At 47.8% G+C, this 17,446-nt stretch overlaps 1 protein-coding gene across 3 annotated transcripts; it reads right to left on the bottom strand.

Annotated features, from left to right (window-relative positions):
* Positions 1-1,309: 1,309 nt before the first annotated feature.
* Positions 1,310-8,883, bottom strand: MANBAL (mannosidase beta like). Of its 3 annotated transcripts, none has more exons than XM_082292789.1 (4): positions 8,854-8,883; positions 7,397-7,445; positions 5,547-5,738; positions 1,310-3,490 (listed from the first exon to the last, which is right to left on the bottom strand). In XM_082292789.1, exons 3-4 carry the CDS (start codon positions 5,694-5,696, stop codon positions 3,383-3,385), a joined length of 258 nt encoding a protein of 85 aa, XP_082148915.1. In that variant the 5' UTR covers positions 5,697-5,738; positions 7,397-7,445; positions 8,854-8,883; the 3' UTR covers positions 1,310-3,382. The 3 variants fall into 3 exon arrangements, with proteins under 3 accessions (XP_082148915.1, XP_082148913.1, XP_082148914.1); XM_082292787.1 differs by having other exon boundaries at positions 5,547-5,741; positions 8,854-8,879; XM_082292788.1 differs by lacking the exon at positions 8,854-8,883 and adding an exon at positions 8,106-8,175 and having other exon boundaries at positions 5,547-5,741.
* Positions 8,884-17,446: the final 8,563 nt, after the last annotated feature.

The raw sequence follows: 17,446 nt of genomic DNA, 5'->3' as shown, positions 1-17,446 counted from the left end.
TATTAGCCTGTCTCAAGGGATTGTGCTGCTGGCACTGGGGGAGCACAAGGATGCATTGTGAGTGTGGGACAGCTCCAGTGGACAGCCGTGGTCACAGCTCCTGAGATGAGTGTGGCCAGAGAGGCAGAGCTGCTTGAATGTGATCAAAAAGAGAGGAAAGAACTCCCAACTCGCAGCCATGTTTCTTCAGAGCTGAGGCATGTCCTGCTGAGGGACAGGAACTCTGTGACACACATTGGCAGAGGAAATCCAGCCCTGAGCCAGCTCCTGGTTTTGGGTGGCAGAGCAAGGTGTGGCTGCAGAGGTGCTGCCTACTGGCAGGTACCTGGAGACAGACCTTTGAAAACCTCCCCTTCAATAAAATTGACTTAATGAGGTCTTCAGCTCCCTTTGGGATGTTAATTACAAAACAGCCTGGAGAAAAGTGCTTGGGAATTAAAGGAGTCACCACACTAGTCCTTCCCTCTGTTTTGGATTTCTGGTGAGAGAACCAGCAGACACTTGCCAGAGCTTGGGTACCAAGAACCAACAAACACTTGCCAGAGCTTGGCTACCACACTGGTCTCACTGCAGCCAAGAAGTGCCATCAGACAGCCCCAAACTCCAGCCATGCAAACCTGAGCTCCAGCTGCACACCGAGGGGCTCCTGAAAATCCCTACTACCAGTCTCCTGAATCCCCGTCTAATCCCCTGCTTGCATTATTAACAAATGATGCCTTTATTATAGGCACCTTCATGGGGGCTCTTGGAGCCAAAAACCTCTCCTGGGGGGGCAAATTGATTTAGTCACCGGATGGTTTCCTCCTTCCTTCCAGGAGGGTGAAGATGTGTTTGGGAGATAGTTTGCTACTTCCAAGTCAAACACAGATACAGATGCACACATGCCTGACAGTATTAACTAACCAATTTCTCACAGATTAAAGGATCTGAAAGGATTTCCCTCAATGGATCATTTTAATGAATAGGTTATTTATGTCCCTGTGTTCCTATAGTCTGGGAGTGCTGGCAGCTTTCACGGTGAATGTGAGGGAATAGGCAGCACAACTTTAAACACAGATTTCTTTTTAAACAAAGATTCTGATGGCATTTATTACACATTTCAAGATAAACTAAAATACATGGGTTATTGGTAATCTCTACATACTCTTAAATTCAGCAAACAAGAGCATTCAAATAGGTATAAAGCTGTCAGGAACAGACTGGGGAATTTATCTTCATCCCTCTTCCCCCCAACAAAACCAAACCCCACCATCCATGATTTCTACTGAGCAATGAGTGAGCCAGCCTGCAAATAGCTGGATGTAGACATTGATGTAGTAGCTGCTATTTCAGGCAACAGCCACACAGTGCCCACTCCTAACTGGTTCTGAGCTGTAGAAGTGACTCTGTATTTTGGATAATGTGTGTCCTGTGATTCCACTAAAGCATTTAACCCCCTGCTTTAGGTAACCTGCAGAAAGCTGGAATTTGCATAAAACCATCCTCATGTATTAAAATGGAAAGAGTGATCTGCAGTACCTACTCAGGGCTTTTCTTTGCCCTGCAGATCAGAGACAGAGCACAGGTCCATCATGGAAACTCATGGCACAACACCGTTCTTTGTTATTCGCGTGGGAACTTTTTGTAGTATTTCTTTGTACTGAAGAACTTAAAGCAACTTTAGAGTGCTTGTGTCTCCTATGCTTTGTTCTGTCCTCTTGCTATTGCCTTCATGTAGCTCAAAAAAATTTTTTTTTAAAAAAGCAGAATTTAAAGCAGAACTCCTAGCTGGATTTTAATAAGCACAACTTGGTGTCAGCATTCCGGCTAAGGGAAGCAGAGAGCCTGGAGCAGGGAAGTTGCACTGGTTCTGGGATGCATCTGTGACCCCCACCAAAAGCAAGAGTGAGCAGAGAACGTGGCTGCTCTCAGCACTGATGGTTTCTGTAAACACGTTGTTCATGACCTGTTAAAGGACACACACCTGGGTTCACCAGGCATTTGTGACTTGAGGATGGGAGTCTGTGTATGCAAAGAGGATCACAGACTTGCAGCCCTGCCAGGGAGAACCCTTCCTTCAAAGTCGCTCTGAACCCTGGGTGCGCCTCAGAGAGCAGGTTCTCCTCCCATTGACTCATTCCTGATCAAACAAACCAAGATGTGAGCTGGCATCAGGAAGCTCGAGCTGCCCTACAGAAACTCTGTGGCTATGTCACCACCTACCTCCTTCCAGTCCTGTCTAGCCATATTTAAATCCAATACTGGATTGTCCCTGGGCCTGGAGAGCCAGAGCCTGAAGGAACACAGTGTCTGTGTCTCCTGCCATGCAGTCATGGTACACAGCTGGCCTGCCACCCCTTGGATCTTAAAATACCACACCTCCTCAGGCTGAGAACGTATTTACCCTCAGGAGGAATTCAGCCAGAGGAGATGGAGCAGACTGTGGCAGGGAAGGTTGAGAGGGAATTTGCAAGTGCAATGAACCCCAGCTGTGTTGAAAGAGGGCCCATGGTCAGGGATCAGCCAGTTGGCAGGAGGGTTTATCCACAGCACAGCGAGGCAGCGCTGGCTGATACACCACCAGTGCACCATTCCCAGACTCCCACCTCAGCAGCTCTTCCCCAGCACACAGTGCCTGGTCTTCCCAAGAACAACTCCACTAGCACAGGCATTAAATTCTGCACCTTCTAGAACCAAATTGTTTCCTGATTCTTGTAGTCATCGCAATCCCCACCACAGCCCCAGTTGCCTGAAATGGACCTGCTTTCAAAGGTGGGAATAGAAAGGACGAGTGCATGGGTGGGGAACAAGAGGCAGCGACGCTGGGGAAATGAAAGCTTTCATCTCCAGTAGTCTGGAATCTGGTGAGTTATTACCTAAAGAATTAAAGAATATGACAAAGGCATTATGATTAAGCCATGAAATGCAGCTATGTATTTCAGACTAGATGACAACAGAGATGAATACAAAGCTGTGTAGCATGGTATTCTTAATCCATTTGATCCCTCTGCCTTCAAAAAACCCAACACAAACCGGTATCCAAAGTAGCAAACTCATGCTCCACTTTCCACAGGGACTTTACTACAAATCCCAGCCAGCATGGAGGAGCCAGGACAACAGCCCTCTCTACCCATCAGAGCTGGAAGAAGTCACTTTAATGGTGACTGACACATTAATCAAGTCAAATGAAATCCTGGATATGTGAAGTGCTCTTTGCTTGTAAGAAATCTATGGCAGAACCCCAACCCTTCCACTCTTCTAAGTTTCTTGTCCCTTGCCCCTGAAAAGTAAAAGATGGCAATGCCGGAAAACCATTAACAGAGTTAGTTGCCTTTGATGTTGTCTCTGAGGAAGCATGATTACAGGTGGTTATTTGGTCTTTGGAGGCTCATCAGTCACAGCTCTATCGTTTCTTTTTGGTTTCCTTCTTGGGTTTCTTGCTTATCTGTGGAGCAGTTCCCTTTGGCTTCTTCACCGTCTCTGAATTCTTAGGCTCAAAACTGTCTGAGTCCTACAAGAATCAATTAAGAAACAGTCAGTAACTATTTTTTTACCATTTGCTGACAGGTTCCTTTGGGGATTTGAGTATAAGCCCGAGGAAACAAATGCTGGGTATCTCTGTTGGAACACACTGATGTCAAACTGAGGCCACATTTAATGAGACTCAAGCAGCATCATCTCTGCTCCTTCTGCATGTGCTTTTTGATGAGTGTGAGTTTCTGCACAGAAACAGCTTGTTACCAGAGATGCCATTAAAAGATTAAGTATCTAAAACAGGCTTCAGAGAAGAAAAACTTTGAAGGCAAGAAGAAAATCAACACTAAATGAAAACTATTTGAATTAGGAAAAGATAACATATAATCACCAGGGTGCGTGGAAACAGTCAGCAGGCATTTCTGCCAAACATTAATCACTATCATGTGCAAGACAAAAAAATATTCCCCAAAGCTGCAGTAAGGATATGAGGTTCACAGCCTCTAAACCAAGCCTCAAATCCAGGGAGGGAATTGCAGGCAAAACTTTCTTCACCTGGACTAACAAAATACTAAGACGTGATGCTTGTTTCCTTCAGAGAAGATGAGAGATAACATTGCAGCCATGGGAAATAAAGTCTAGTTATCTTGTGAAAACACAAGGGAACAGCGCCAGTCTCCTCTGAGAAAGCACACACATGCAGATTGCCTCCTTTCATTAAATGCATTTGAGTATAAATATTGCTTTAGCATCTTGGGTTCTCTCAGCCTGAGTGTGCCAACTGGAAAAGGACACACAAAAAATGCCTGAGCAAGGCGTGCGAGTTTCAAGCTTCCAAGCCAGCGCTCCAGATAATGGAGGGGGAGGCAGCATTTGACAGTATCCTTTTAATCAAAGAGCTTGGTTCAAACATCTCTCAAGTTACTGAGCTATTACATCTCACATCTGTGTGGCTTTCCAAGGAAGGAGACTTGGCTGGCTTTCCAAAGGCTGTGATCAGTGCACAGGGAGCTGGCAGGCTCCAGAGAGATGGTTATTACTCAGGGATGCAGAGTGCTGCTGCCATAACGTGAACACTGCTGCCTTCTAATGTCCAAACCAAGGCAGACTTCAAAGTTTGAGGCTCCAAGACAGCAAAGTTCCTCAATATCCTATCCAGACTCAAGCATCATGCCCAGGACAGCATCACATCACACCAGCAGTTAAAGGTGGAAAAACTGGGTTATGAACTTTAATCCTTCACTCTGTACCTCATCCTGAGGCACTCCCCCCAATAGACTGAAAATTTCCATGCTTCCTCTGCACAGGAGGGAGCAAACATGGCAATAAAGAGTCTGAAAACAAGACTCCCCATGCTGAGCTGTTACTGAAAATATACTATATGCCTTCAGACAACATCTGTATCAAAGCACTAAACTTGCAGCCTGATCACCAGCACTGAAATACCTGTCCCCAGCACCAAGGACATTGTTCTCTTTTATGAGAAAAGCCAGGCAGATGCAGGACATCCCTCAGTCCAGAGGAACAGCTCACCTCAACCTTTCCCTTTCACCTTCTCCTGTGCCAACTGCATCAAAGGACCCTTGGGCACTGGATGGAATGTCAGTCCTGAAAACTGCTTTCCTCACCTTTAGGATATGGTAGAAATTTCACCTGCATCTTGCTTCTAAAATCACACACAAACTAGAACCCAGAGCCATTTTCTGGAGGCAGGTCCTGCAAAAGGGGATGCCCTGCTTGGCAATTAATGAAGCAAATCAGCAGCAGGATGACAACCTGGGTTGGGACAAAGCCTTCTCTTGCAGCCAGGAACTGCACATGCATTTAGCACCTTGTCAGTGCTTCAGGTTGCTGTTTTCACTGATATTAAGAGAGACCCTGGTTCAGGTATTTGTTCCTGACTTTCCTATCTGGTGGTAAATCGCAAGACAAAAGCTGGAGGTGGGAAAGCCAGAGGGAAGGAAAGAGAATGAACAATGAAACTGTCATCAATCCCAGGGGCAGCTGTGTCTCCATTAGCTACTCAACATTCCCTCCCATCCTGTTTTCTCTGACTCTGCCCATCTGTATCAATATTAAAGAGCACTACTTACTGTCTTGTGGGACTTGGACACGGGCAGGATTATGGCGAGCACACAGATCAGCTGGAAAATGGCTCCAAAGAAGAGTCCATAGCGTAGCACATTCTCCATGAATGTGGGCTCAGGGATTTCGGGTGGGGAGAAATCCAACTCTGCAGCCATTGTCAGTGCACCCTTCTCCTCTACTGCTCCCAAGAAGACTGGCTACTGCAAGGGGGGAAATACAGAGCAATGTTTTGCATTATCCTTTCTGGCATTCTCTTTCTGTTATCCAAAAATGAAGACTCCCTCATGGAGTTTTGAAGATACTCTTGATCTACAGCAGCAATAACAAAAAGGAAAATGAAAGCTGTGTTTAATTTGGGTGTTTGTCTTTTGTCACCTGCCTACAAAAATAGCCCTCAACTGCTGGTATTAGGCCCTTTGTGGGTGAACCATGTTCATGAAACAATAAGGGATAAGCTTAATAAGCAAAAATACATTTCTTCCTGAAGTTGATCACACATACAAGGCGATTACTATTTATTTTTACTTATATTGTCTATGTGGTCACAGCCTTGTTGTTTTAGATGCTGTACAAACCCAACTACTTAAACCACATAGAAGCAGAGCTGTTGAAGGCAAAGGAAGGAGTTATGTGTATAAATTTAAGTGTGGCTTTAGTGGCTGGTTACACTAAGCCCCATATAACTTAAAACAGTCACACAGGTAGTTTGTGGCAGAGTTAAATATTGATCTCCTGGGTCCCAAGCTTCTCAGCCATGAGACCATCCTTCCTTCCTTCCTCCCTTTATCTTTTGCTAATGGAGTTGTCAATTCATTCTGTGAGTGACTAATGGCTTTTTACAACGAGGGGGAACTCTCCTGCCAGAACTGCTGGAGTACGCCTCAGGAAGTCCCCAAAGAGAAATCCAATTAGTCTGAGATGCCAACACACTCAGCTGTGATTACTGCCCCACTCGGTGTTCCTGACCTGGATGATCCCAGCATGCATTCCCTGGATCAGCACTGCTCACTGACAGTAACAATTCTCTGCATCACTAAAGCTTGGCTGAGTCTGCCTCCTAGAAATTATCTCCAAATAATTCTCCAAAATAAATCTCCAAAGCAGGCTCTGCATTTCTCAGGCTGGGAGGAGATGGTTACAATCTGCAGATATGACCCAGTACAGAATGATAGTAAATTTGTAATTTAATTCCAGCAAAGTTATAGTTGATAAATTTGAGAATCAACAACTCAATGCTGTTGCATATATGAGGCAAATATCACTTGGTGACATACTAAATAATTATTTTGCTTTCATTGAGCTGACGTACAGAATGTTATTTTGAATTTTAAGACAGGAAAACATTTCCAACTGCACAGACTGCCAGCCACTGGAATAGAGAGACTGTGGAATCCCTGCTACTGGTGGTTCAGAAGAGCAGATCAGACAAGCACTGGCCTGGGATGGGGTGTGGGTATATACCACTCTGCCTTTGAACCAGGAGATAAGAATAGGTGACCTCCTGAGGTCCTGTCCAGGTCTGTACTTCAGTGAAAGAAAATGTTTCAAATTCTGATTAAAACAGGGCTGTGTGGGACCTGTACATGAAGCCAGAACACATGTTGGCCCATGCAGGCTCAGCCAGTCCCAAAGGCTGCACAACGTTGTGAACAAAGCCTGCATGCATGTGGCTCATCCCAACTGCTTTTGCCTTTTAAAACCCCCCTTTCCCAACCCACTAAGGCAGCAGTTCCTAAGCAAGAAACAGAATCACCTCTGAGTTGCATTTATCTCATCTGGATATCTTTTGAAAACATTATTATTGCCCATCCCTGTCCTCAGACACAGCAGAAAGGGATGTTCATTCATTCCTCACCTGGAGTTTTCTCAGGGCAAACTCCTACTGATAATCCCGATTTACACACCTGAAACACAACACACAGAGATAAACAAGAAAAGGAAATAGATACACTGAAAACAAAAAATCTCTGTTCTCATCTGCTACAACTCTCCCCTCCTTTCCCCTTTTCTAGCTCACCTCCCTTGCAGGCATTAGTAATTCTCTAACAAATCCAGGTGACATGACCAGCACCAAGAGTTCTCCTGCAGGCTGGCAGCAGCTGCCACCACCATTTGAAGCAGCATCCCCTGAAATATGCTCAGGGAAGACCTGGCATTGTGCTCCAACTAATTACAGCAGTGTCCTTGTTTGCACAGGCAACCCACACTTGGACCATTGGTTTTCCTGCCATCAGGGGAGCCAAACTCTCAGCAAAATTCCTCCGTTTTAGAAAACTCCAGTGGTTCACACAATGCCCAAAGCCTCTGCCTCGCACCTCAGCCAACAGGTCCCTGGATGATGGAGCCTTCCTCCCTGTTCCCAAGAAGCTCAGTTTCACCACCAATTCCTTGGATAACATCTCTTCTCCTCCACAGGTTGTCAACTGCCTGTTTCCTCAGACCACCTCAGCATGGCCACACTAAAAGCATTCTTCTTAAATTGCATTTAAAGATCAATATTCCTATGCCAGACCCTGAGAGGAAGCTGCCCTTTACTCCTCCAGCTTGTTCATGTGCTCTCATACCCAACGAATAAACTGGACGAGTGGGAAGATCCCTCCTCTCCCCACAGAACCAGCCAGGCGCTCCTCGGGGCTGCAGCTCCTGCTTTGCTCAGTGACAGCCCCAAAGAGGATGTGGCTGCTCCCCACGGCTCAGGACCAGGCCCTGTGATAAATAATCAATGTATTTCCAGGATCAGGACCATGCACCAGTCAGGAGACACTCAAATCTTTCTTCTTGCCGTGCTGTGTTTCCCAGCTGACATCTTCAACACCTGGCACTATTTAAATAATTAGCATAGGACAAAGCCATGGGAACAGCTCAAGTAATATCTATTAGCACCTTTTTGGGATAGAAATAAAGCACAGTGAAGGATACGTCAAAGAACGAGGCAAAAAAGCTCAAGTTGGAATTTTTAAATGGGTTGGCAGGTGTCGGGATGGAGCCTGGGCAATTCCTAGTCGCTGTTCCTATCCGCACCGCTGAATCCATGGCCATCAGCGCGGCCGAGGAGCCCAGCTGCGGGGCAAGGGGCCGGGGCTGGCCAGCCGTGCCCGGGCTGTGGGAGAAGCAGCCGTGCAGCCCCAGGCCGGGGACACCGGCGTCCTCCTCCCTCCATCCCTCCCGGGCCAGCCCCCGCGGTGCCGCCCGGCCTCGGCAGGAGCAGCGAGGCCCCCCTGGCTCTGCACTCGCATCCCGTGGTGATGCTGAAGCCGCCGCTGCCCCTCGCCAGCGGCCCTTGCCCGCAGAACCCCGCACGGTCCCGCTCACCGCCCGCTCCGCTCCGCTCCTCCGGCCCGCGCCGCCCCGGAACTGCTTCCCGCCCGCTGGAAGTGCTTCCCCCGGCCCCTTCCCTGGCAACCGCCCGCTCCTAGCAACCGCCCGGGAATCGGCCCTGGCAACCGCCCGGGAATCGGCCCTGGCAACCCCCCCAGGAACTGCCCCCCAGCAACCATCCCTAGCAACGACGCCAGCAACCATTCCCAGCAACCATCCTTAGCAACCACCCGTAGCAACGCCCCCAGTAACTATCCCTAGCAACGACCCCAGCAACCATCCCCAGCAACCGCCCCAGCAACCATCCCTAGCAACGCCCCCAGCAACCATCCCCAGCAACCATCCTTAGCAACCCCCCCAGCAAGCATCCCTAGCAACCACTCCAGGAATCGTCCCCAGCAACCATCCCTAGCAACTGTCCGTAGCAACCCCCCCAGCAACCACCCTAGGAATCGTCCGCAGCAACCATCCCTAGCAACACCCCCAGCAACCATCCCTAGCAACCCCCCCAGCAACCATCCCTAGCAACCATCCCTAGCAACCCCCCCAGCAACCATCCCTAGCAACCCCCCCAGCAACCATCCCCAGCAACACCCCCAGCAACCATCCTTAGCAACCATCCCTAGCAACGCCCCCAGCAACCATCCCCAGCAACCACCCCAGGAATCGTCCCCAGAAACCATCCCCAGCAACCCCCCAGCAACCATCCCCAGCAACCATCCTTAGCAACCCCCCCAGCAAGCATCCCTAGCAACCACTCCAGGAATCGTCCCCAGCAACCATCCCTAGCAACTGTCCGTAGCAACCCCCCCAGCAACCACCCCAGGAATCGTCCGCAGCAACCATCCCTAGCAACACCCCCAGCAACCATCCCCAGCAACCATCCCTAGCAACACCCCCAGCAACCATCCCTAGCAACACCCCCAGCAACCATCCCTAGCAACCATCCCTAGCAACCCCCCCAGCAACCATCCCCAGCAACCATCCCTAGCAACACCCCCAGCAACCATCCCTAGCAACCATCCCTAGCAACACCCCCAGCAACCATCCCTAGCAACCATCCCTAGCAACTGTCCCCATCAACTGCCCCAGGAATCGTCCCAACAACTGGCCCTGGAAACCGCCCCCACAACCATTCCTAGTAACTGCCCGTGGCAACCACCCCAGCACCCATCCCAGGCAACCTCCCCTGGCAACCACCCCCAGCGACCCCCCTGGCACTGCGGTGCTAAGGGTGGCCTAAGGGCAGTCCGGGGCCTGGGGGCCCTGGGGGACTGTGGAGGTTGGAGAGGGTGGGGGGCCCCACTGCCATGTTCCTCCCAAAAAACCCCTGGGGTTGCTCGGCTTCGTGTGCTATGGGCGCTGGAGCCTGTGGGTGCTGACCCCCCTGTGGGTCACAAAATCACCGAATCAATGAGGTTGGAAAAGACCTCGGAGTCCAACCTGCAACCCAACACCACCATATCAACCAGACCAGAGCATTAAGCGCCATGTCCAGTCTTTCCTTAAACACCTCCAGGGACAGCGACTCCACCACCTCCCTGGGTAGCCCATTCCAATGTCTCATCAGCCTTCTGTGAAGGAATTCCTCCTAATGTTCAGCCTAAACCTCCCCTGGTGCAGCTTAAGGCTGTGTCTTCTCATCGTGGCTGGGTGCCCATGGCAGAAGCACCCCAGGCCTTTACACCTCAGGGTTAATGTACTCACCCCTTAAACCCCTGTGAGTGTTTTAATCCCACAATCAATTATGTGGCCTTTCAGTCCTGGTGGGTTTCTCTTTATCCACAAGGTTTTCATCTGCTCCCTTGACATACTCTGGAAGCAAAAACTAAGATGTGCTTCTGGCTTTGCTCTTGACAGGGACTTTATTTTCAATGTCCCGTCCAGTTTCCAGCTCTGAACTGGTGATGTCTCAATAAGATGACCTACAAAGGGAAAAATGGCTTGGGCTCTGTTTCGCTCGTTTGCGGTATTTAAAGAATCTGATTTGTTTTGCCCTTTTCCAAACCCTAAACCATCAGAAGCACCAGGTTGGTTTTGCTGCAGAGCTTTATTACCAGAGAGCCTAAATACTTTGGGGAAAACCTAATCAGTTACTTATCTACTGAGGAAGTAAGGTATGGCATTTGGAATAAAAGGATTTTCTAGGCTGTTACCAAGCATTTGAATTAAGTGGATCTTAATGATAACAATTTCAAAAGATTTTCAGCAATTGGATTAGAAATCTTTCATGTTTTTAGTGCAGAAGACTTTACAGACAACTGGAGAACACCGCTGAATGAGTGGCAGAAGGCAAAGACTCTTGTACACAGAAAGTCCTCTGGCACAAAAATCCTAAGAGAAAAATTACTCTTAAATAGAGCTTTTCCTGCCCCTGGTGAGTGGCTAAGGGATAATGCCAGAGCTCAGGAAAGCAGTAAATTCTGCCCTTTCACCTTCTTAGCTCCCAAACACTCAATGTTTAGGATGAAAAAAAAAAGCACAGAGGAGGAAGAAATAATTCTTGAAAATGTCAGGAAGGATCTTATCAGAATGGATTAACAGACTGATTAAATTCTTCCCAGTACTACCAGTACACCGACCGTGCTGGTGCTGCTGTCCACACACCTTCTCACAGGCTCCAGTCCTCACACATGGAGTTCGCAGGCAAAGGGGAAAAGACACTCATCACTGTATACTTTATTCCTTTTCTTATCTCCTCAGCAGAAAGGGCACTACTCACTCAAAGTAGAATTAGGAAGGTGAAATGTGCAGTTTTTAGGCAGCTCCTGCCCCTTCTCTCCCCCTCTATTTCACCCCAAGGCCACCAAATCCTCCAGGCCAGGTCAGGAGTGTCCCAGCCTGGGAGCCACAAGCAGGTGGTGCCATCAGCCCACTGTGGCTCCCCACCTTCCACCAGCATCACACTGACCCACTCCTTGCACCTGACTGCGAAATGACAAAAAAAGGAAGCTGTTTATTAAAAAAAAAGGAAGATTTTTCCAAAGCCTACCAGATGCAAGTGGTTTTCAAAGCTGACATTGATTCAACATGTGGACATAGCAATTTTGTCATCACACTAAGTAGGGACAATGCTCAGGGAAGAATTCTTTCTCCAAATCCAAATAATCCTTGGCTTTTAAAATCCTTTTACATTTCTTCTTTGGTTTGCATTGTGGTATTTCCTGCATGTCTTTGCAGTGAGGCCTCTTTCTTACCACTCACTGTACGTGTGATCCTTGTGCTCCAAGGTCTTGCCATCCTCTGGTTGCACATTTGTATTCAGCCAGGAAAAAAATTACTCACAACTGCTCTCATTTCTCATCCCTTACTGGAAATACAGCCTTCCTCATTCCCTCTCCATAAACCACATTTTATTTTCTTGATGCCAGTAACATCTCACTCATATTCTGGTTTATATGGATTCTGGTTTTCAAAGGATTTCAGCTGCCTCTCCTTGTTCACTGATTCTGCCTGTAACGTGCTGTGTAACCTTCTAGCCAAGGCTCCTTTGCAAACTGAAATGAGAGTGATAAGACCAAAGATGAGCTCCTTAATTACTGACATTCACTGCTGGCATCTCAGCTCTGTCTGCCAGGCTTGGAGGAGGAAGGCGATGGTATTTAGAGCCAGAAATTCAGGAATCAGTAACTCTCAAGCCTACAGCTGAGTGTAACGTGCTGATGCCTGGCTGAAGCTCTTGGCAGCTCACTTGGGCAATGCTGAAGTGCTCCGGAGCTCTGCTAGGAAATAAACAGAGCCAGACAGGTACAGGCTCTATAAATGGATCCCACCTGCAGAGCCCATCGGGCCTCCTGACAGATGCACATCTCACAGGCTGCTGCCATTTGCTCTATTGTCCAGGCTCAGGGATAGTTAATGTTTGAAGATTAAGTAGGCTTTTCAAGCAGGCTTTTAGCACCATGAGACAGTCCTTTCCGACAGCACTTCTTGCACGTTTTGAATTTCTGATTTATGTTGTCTAGTTTTAATCTGATCCCCTGCTTCAGACTCATTCTCAGAGTGCAAACAGTGCTCTCATCCCCAGTGTCTCCTTCCTTGAGATTATTTTGATAAATGTTTGTATTCAGCTTCCTACCAGTTTGAATTCCTCAAAGGAAAATTCTCCTCAGGAAATCTATTGATGCTCAAAGGGCTGAGTGTGGAGGATCTGAAGATCTAAGTCTCAGCACTTTATCCTTCCAAGAAGAAGAAACCAAGCCTTGTATGATTTTCTAATGGCAAGTCTCACCACATCTGCTGGGTTGAAGTTTTTTTTTTTTTTTGCTTCTCCCTGAGAAGGAACTGGCAGCAGAAGCTAAATCTTGTCTTTCTCATCTCATTTTAGTTTGCTCGCCTTCCACAGAAATGACTAGATTTTTACAAAGAACTTAGAAATGAAAGTTACTGTGAACACAGCAGTAACGAATGCTGCAATTAAATGATTATGAATTTATTATAACGTGCCTGAGTTCTGCCACTTGGGATAAGACACTTAAACCAAAATGGGTTCCATACTACCTCTATGATGGCAAACCCAGGCAAAAAACCGTAACTTTTAGTCTTAGGCAGTTCTATTTAATTCACCATTAGGGCATTTGCCACAAGTTAGTCATCATCCCACCTCTCACTCAAGTAAAAGAGAACTAGAGGGAACAGCTGTGTCCCCAGGGCTCTCTTGGAAGTGGTAGAGGCTGGAGAAGCCACCCTGTGTGACATTTTGGAGAAGTGCAGAAAAGCTTTTGATAGCTGAGAACACAGGATGGTTTTTTGCCGTTTGATGAGTTACTTCTGGCTGTCATTAGTTTCAACCCCACAAGGTGAGCAGGACCATTTCACACGCTGCTCAGCTTATCTGAGGCCGTTATGTTGTGCACCTGCAATAGACAGGGGCGATTTTTAAAGCACGGCATGGAGACTGGGAGAGGTAAAGCTAAGAGGAAATCAATACCTGGGAAATTGCTTCAGGATCCTAACTCTGTGTCCTTTGTCAGTGAAGCACTGAAATAAGAGCAGCTGGCATGTGCTTCACCCAAGGGCTGTGGGAAGGGTAGGTCTGCTTGGATGTGACTCCCAAATCTGGCAGTTCCAGATGCTGAGGATATCCGTGGTACCTGGCTGTAGATTCCACCAAGCTTGCACTGGTGTAGGCCTGGGTTTAAAGGGTAAACACTGCTCGTGGCTAACATGAAGATCTGTGGGAGGTAATGAGTGTTAAAAACCCCTGGTTTGGGGGCCAGTGGATGCTGACAGCACTCGCTGTGTTAGGGAGCAGAGATGGGAAGGAACTGGGAAGGTTCTAGGGACAAACCAAGAGATACTCTAAAGAGAAAAAGCTGTTCATTTTGCAAATCAAGTTTGTCATCTGTTGTGTCAAATTGATATTGATACTAGCCCTAAAGTGAAGTTCCTGTGAGGAATGTTGTCACACAGCCAGTGTGTTTAGACTTTGAATGCCACTGATAGTCCTGGGGGCAGCTCTGGGGCTGTGGGGAGCTCAGAACTGCAGCCAGAGCCCACCCTTGGCACGTGCAGGGGCCACCAGCTCTATGTGTGGGACAGCCCTACTGAAAATATGACCATGAGAACAATGCCTGCAGCTGCCAGCTCAAACACACACTGCAACACCAACAGGGAGGGATGCAAAACTGGCTTCAACCAACTCTGGATCCTGTCACAGTCCGTAGCATCTTCATCCAGGCAGCAGTGGGGATCACAGATATTTCTGCTACAGAAGCAGCTTCATGAGCCAGAGGGAGAGCCTGTGGAGCCTGGTGGAGGAGCTCCAAAAATGACCCTTCCAGGTCCAGGGAAGACAGGAAGGTTTTGACTGAAGCTGGGACAGGAAATCCCAGGGACAGAAAAGCTGCTCTATTTACGCTATTGCAGAACTCCTAAGCTGGATACACCCAACAGAGCCTTAAGGGTTTTTAGAAATTTCTGCTGCCTCCTGCAATTAACCCAAAGCCACTGTTGTGGGTCTTGTTTGGTCCAGCTGTGCATGACAGAAACCCAACCCAGGCAGCACAAGGAAACCCCTGGGATGACGGAGCTTTATAGAGCCTTCTGTGAAAGCAGCTCACTTGAGATATGAGCCCTCCTAACCCAAGCTGGGCAGCAGGCAGCTATTAACTAGTCAGCTATAGACTGATTCTCCTTGACCTACTGATTCTCCTTGATCTGAGAAATATTGCCTGGTATCATATGCAGCTCTCTGTAAGGTATGGGGCCAGCTGGATGGAGAATCAGCTCAAGACCAGGCTATAAGATAATACCTTGAAACAGCGTTGGCTCTCGACTGGTTTAACAGCATGACCTGATTCATCTGTTCAGCCAGTGCAGCGCCAAGACAGTGGAAGAAAAATAAGTCATGATGAAAAATTAGTGCAACCAGCCTCACACCTGAGACAACACGATTCAAAAAAAGCTAACAAAAATCCCTTTCCAGTTTGCAGGGACAGCATGCAGCTGTGTGCACCAGGACAAGGGTTTTGGAAAACCTGCTCTGTGCTACCCAGAAATCCCTGTCTCCAGGGTCTCCACTGGATGACACGGATGATATGCCTGCCTGATTTGCAAGAAGCAATGAGGGGCAATAGCAGAGTGAGACCATCGCTGGATGCTTCTGAACCCCTGCACACACAGGCACCCATGTGCACACCAGCTGCACCATCCTCCCTACACTCCCTCTCTGTCACCAACAGCTGTGATGCTGTGTGGTGCCAGGTGAGATATTTGGCAGCAGGCAGACGTGAGTCATCTCACCTGCTGAAACTTCTTCCCATCATCGAGTCATGCAAGCCCTGAGACAGGACGGTCTGGGTCCCCATCAATTCTGGGCATTGTAAAGCCAGTATGAAAAATCTGGCAGGTGGAGCTCATGCTGGCACCTCATTTTGAACTCCTCTGAACTGTCCTGGTCTTCTTGGCACCAAGGCTCTGTGTTCGTTTTAATGGGGCTTTCATAAACCTTGTTCCAGGAATGAGCTCAGCTGCCAGCGCACGCAGCACCCCAGGGAAGACCCCTGCCTTTTTCCAGAGCACATGAATGGAGCAGGGCTCTCCAGCTGCTTTGTATGCTTGGTGTGAAGCTGTGATGTTTGCGAGGGACTGAAGCATGAACTGCCCTCCTAATGCAGGTGTGAGTAACAAAGGAGAAGGAGAAAAAGGCTGATAATCAAAGAAAAATAAAATGGCAAAGAGATCAACCCTCCTGTTCAGGCAGTGTGAGAAAGTACTGATGGTTAACTCACTCTCATTGTGGAGTAGAAGGAAAAAATGCAGTTGCGGGGGAAAAGCAAAGTTTACCTTGCAAAGTGAATTTGTCATTCACTCTGCCAGATTATTGCTGTTATTTGCTCTTCACTCCTGGAGGGATAACGAGAGCAAATGACCCTGGACTACGGGCATAACCCCCTCCCCACCACCTCCCCGCACACACACGAAAAGAGGATGCAAACACAGCCTTTGAAATTCAGGAGGATAATTGATTCTCTGACGCGTGGAAGCCCACAGGACTCCTGAGGGAGCTCAGGTATAAAAGGCAGAGATGCACCTCCCTGGCAGCCAGAGGACACTGGGGGAGATCCGGGAGTGTCCTCCCTGCTCAGCACGAGAGCAGGTCCTGCCTGGCACCGTGGGGGCACGGACCCAGCGGGCTCACACAGGCAGCTCCAGAGGAGAAGTTGGATTTGCAACAGGGGAAGGAACACCTGGGCAGGAGCTGATCTAGGAAGCACTTGTTTTCTCCAGGAACGGTAAGTGGGAGCCTCTCTCTGTGCATTAACAGAATAATGTCTATTTGGAAGTTGGAGACAATTAAATTCCACTGAAATACAATCAAAGCTGGCATCAGGAATTAGCTTTGCCAGGTACAACAGCCTTTGTACCACACCAAGATCTGTACCAATATGTTTCTGTACCAAGTTATAGAATGAAACAATAATTTAACTACATCACAAATGCAAACCAGTGGAATTATACTATAGATGAGCTTTATAAAACATGTTAGATGTTTACCAGCTGTAGCACAGTTTTTCTCTTTTGCTATGTTGATGTGAGTTCCTTTTACCCTGGTAAATGAACGGTGTTTCACTCACCCAGCAATGAAGCTGTGTTTCAGGCAAACCAGAGTGTGAGGAGAAACACAACAGCGTGTTACAGGTAATGCAAAGCCAGCCACGACGAGGCACAAGGAGGCACTTAAAAGGATTTCTGCTTTTCTAATGCAGCATTTCAGGGTATGAAAGTTTCAGCTTTATGAAACAGCAGGCATGGCAAAAGCTTCATTTCATCTACACAGAGGTATTTTTAAGACTGCTCAGGTTGAGGTTTCAGAAATGGCAAGAGGTAGTTACCCAGCTCTCCAACATCACAGTCACAATGCTGCTGTTCCCACTGCACAGGATGGAATGAAGCTATTACGCTTCATCTGCTGGAATGGTGCTAAAAGCTCTTCATCTTAAGGGGGATTTATTTATTAATCATTTTTTCACATGCTGCCAGAATGGAAAGTGAAGGTGTCTCTCACCTCAGGAGAATTTCAAAGGTGACAATGTTTTGCAGACCTGTCAAGCTGCCTGCACACAGGGTGACACTTCAATTTCCC

The sequence above is a fragment of the Coloeus monedula genome (genome assembly GCF_965178545.1).
Source record: "Coloeus monedula genome assembly, chromosome: 17".
Lineage (NCBI taxonomy): Eukaryota > Metazoa > Chordata > Aves > Passeriformes > Corvidae > Coloeus > Coloeus monedula.
The sequence above is the reverse complement of the archived record's forward strand: the minus strand, read 5'-3'. Positions and strand labels throughout refer to the sequence as shown.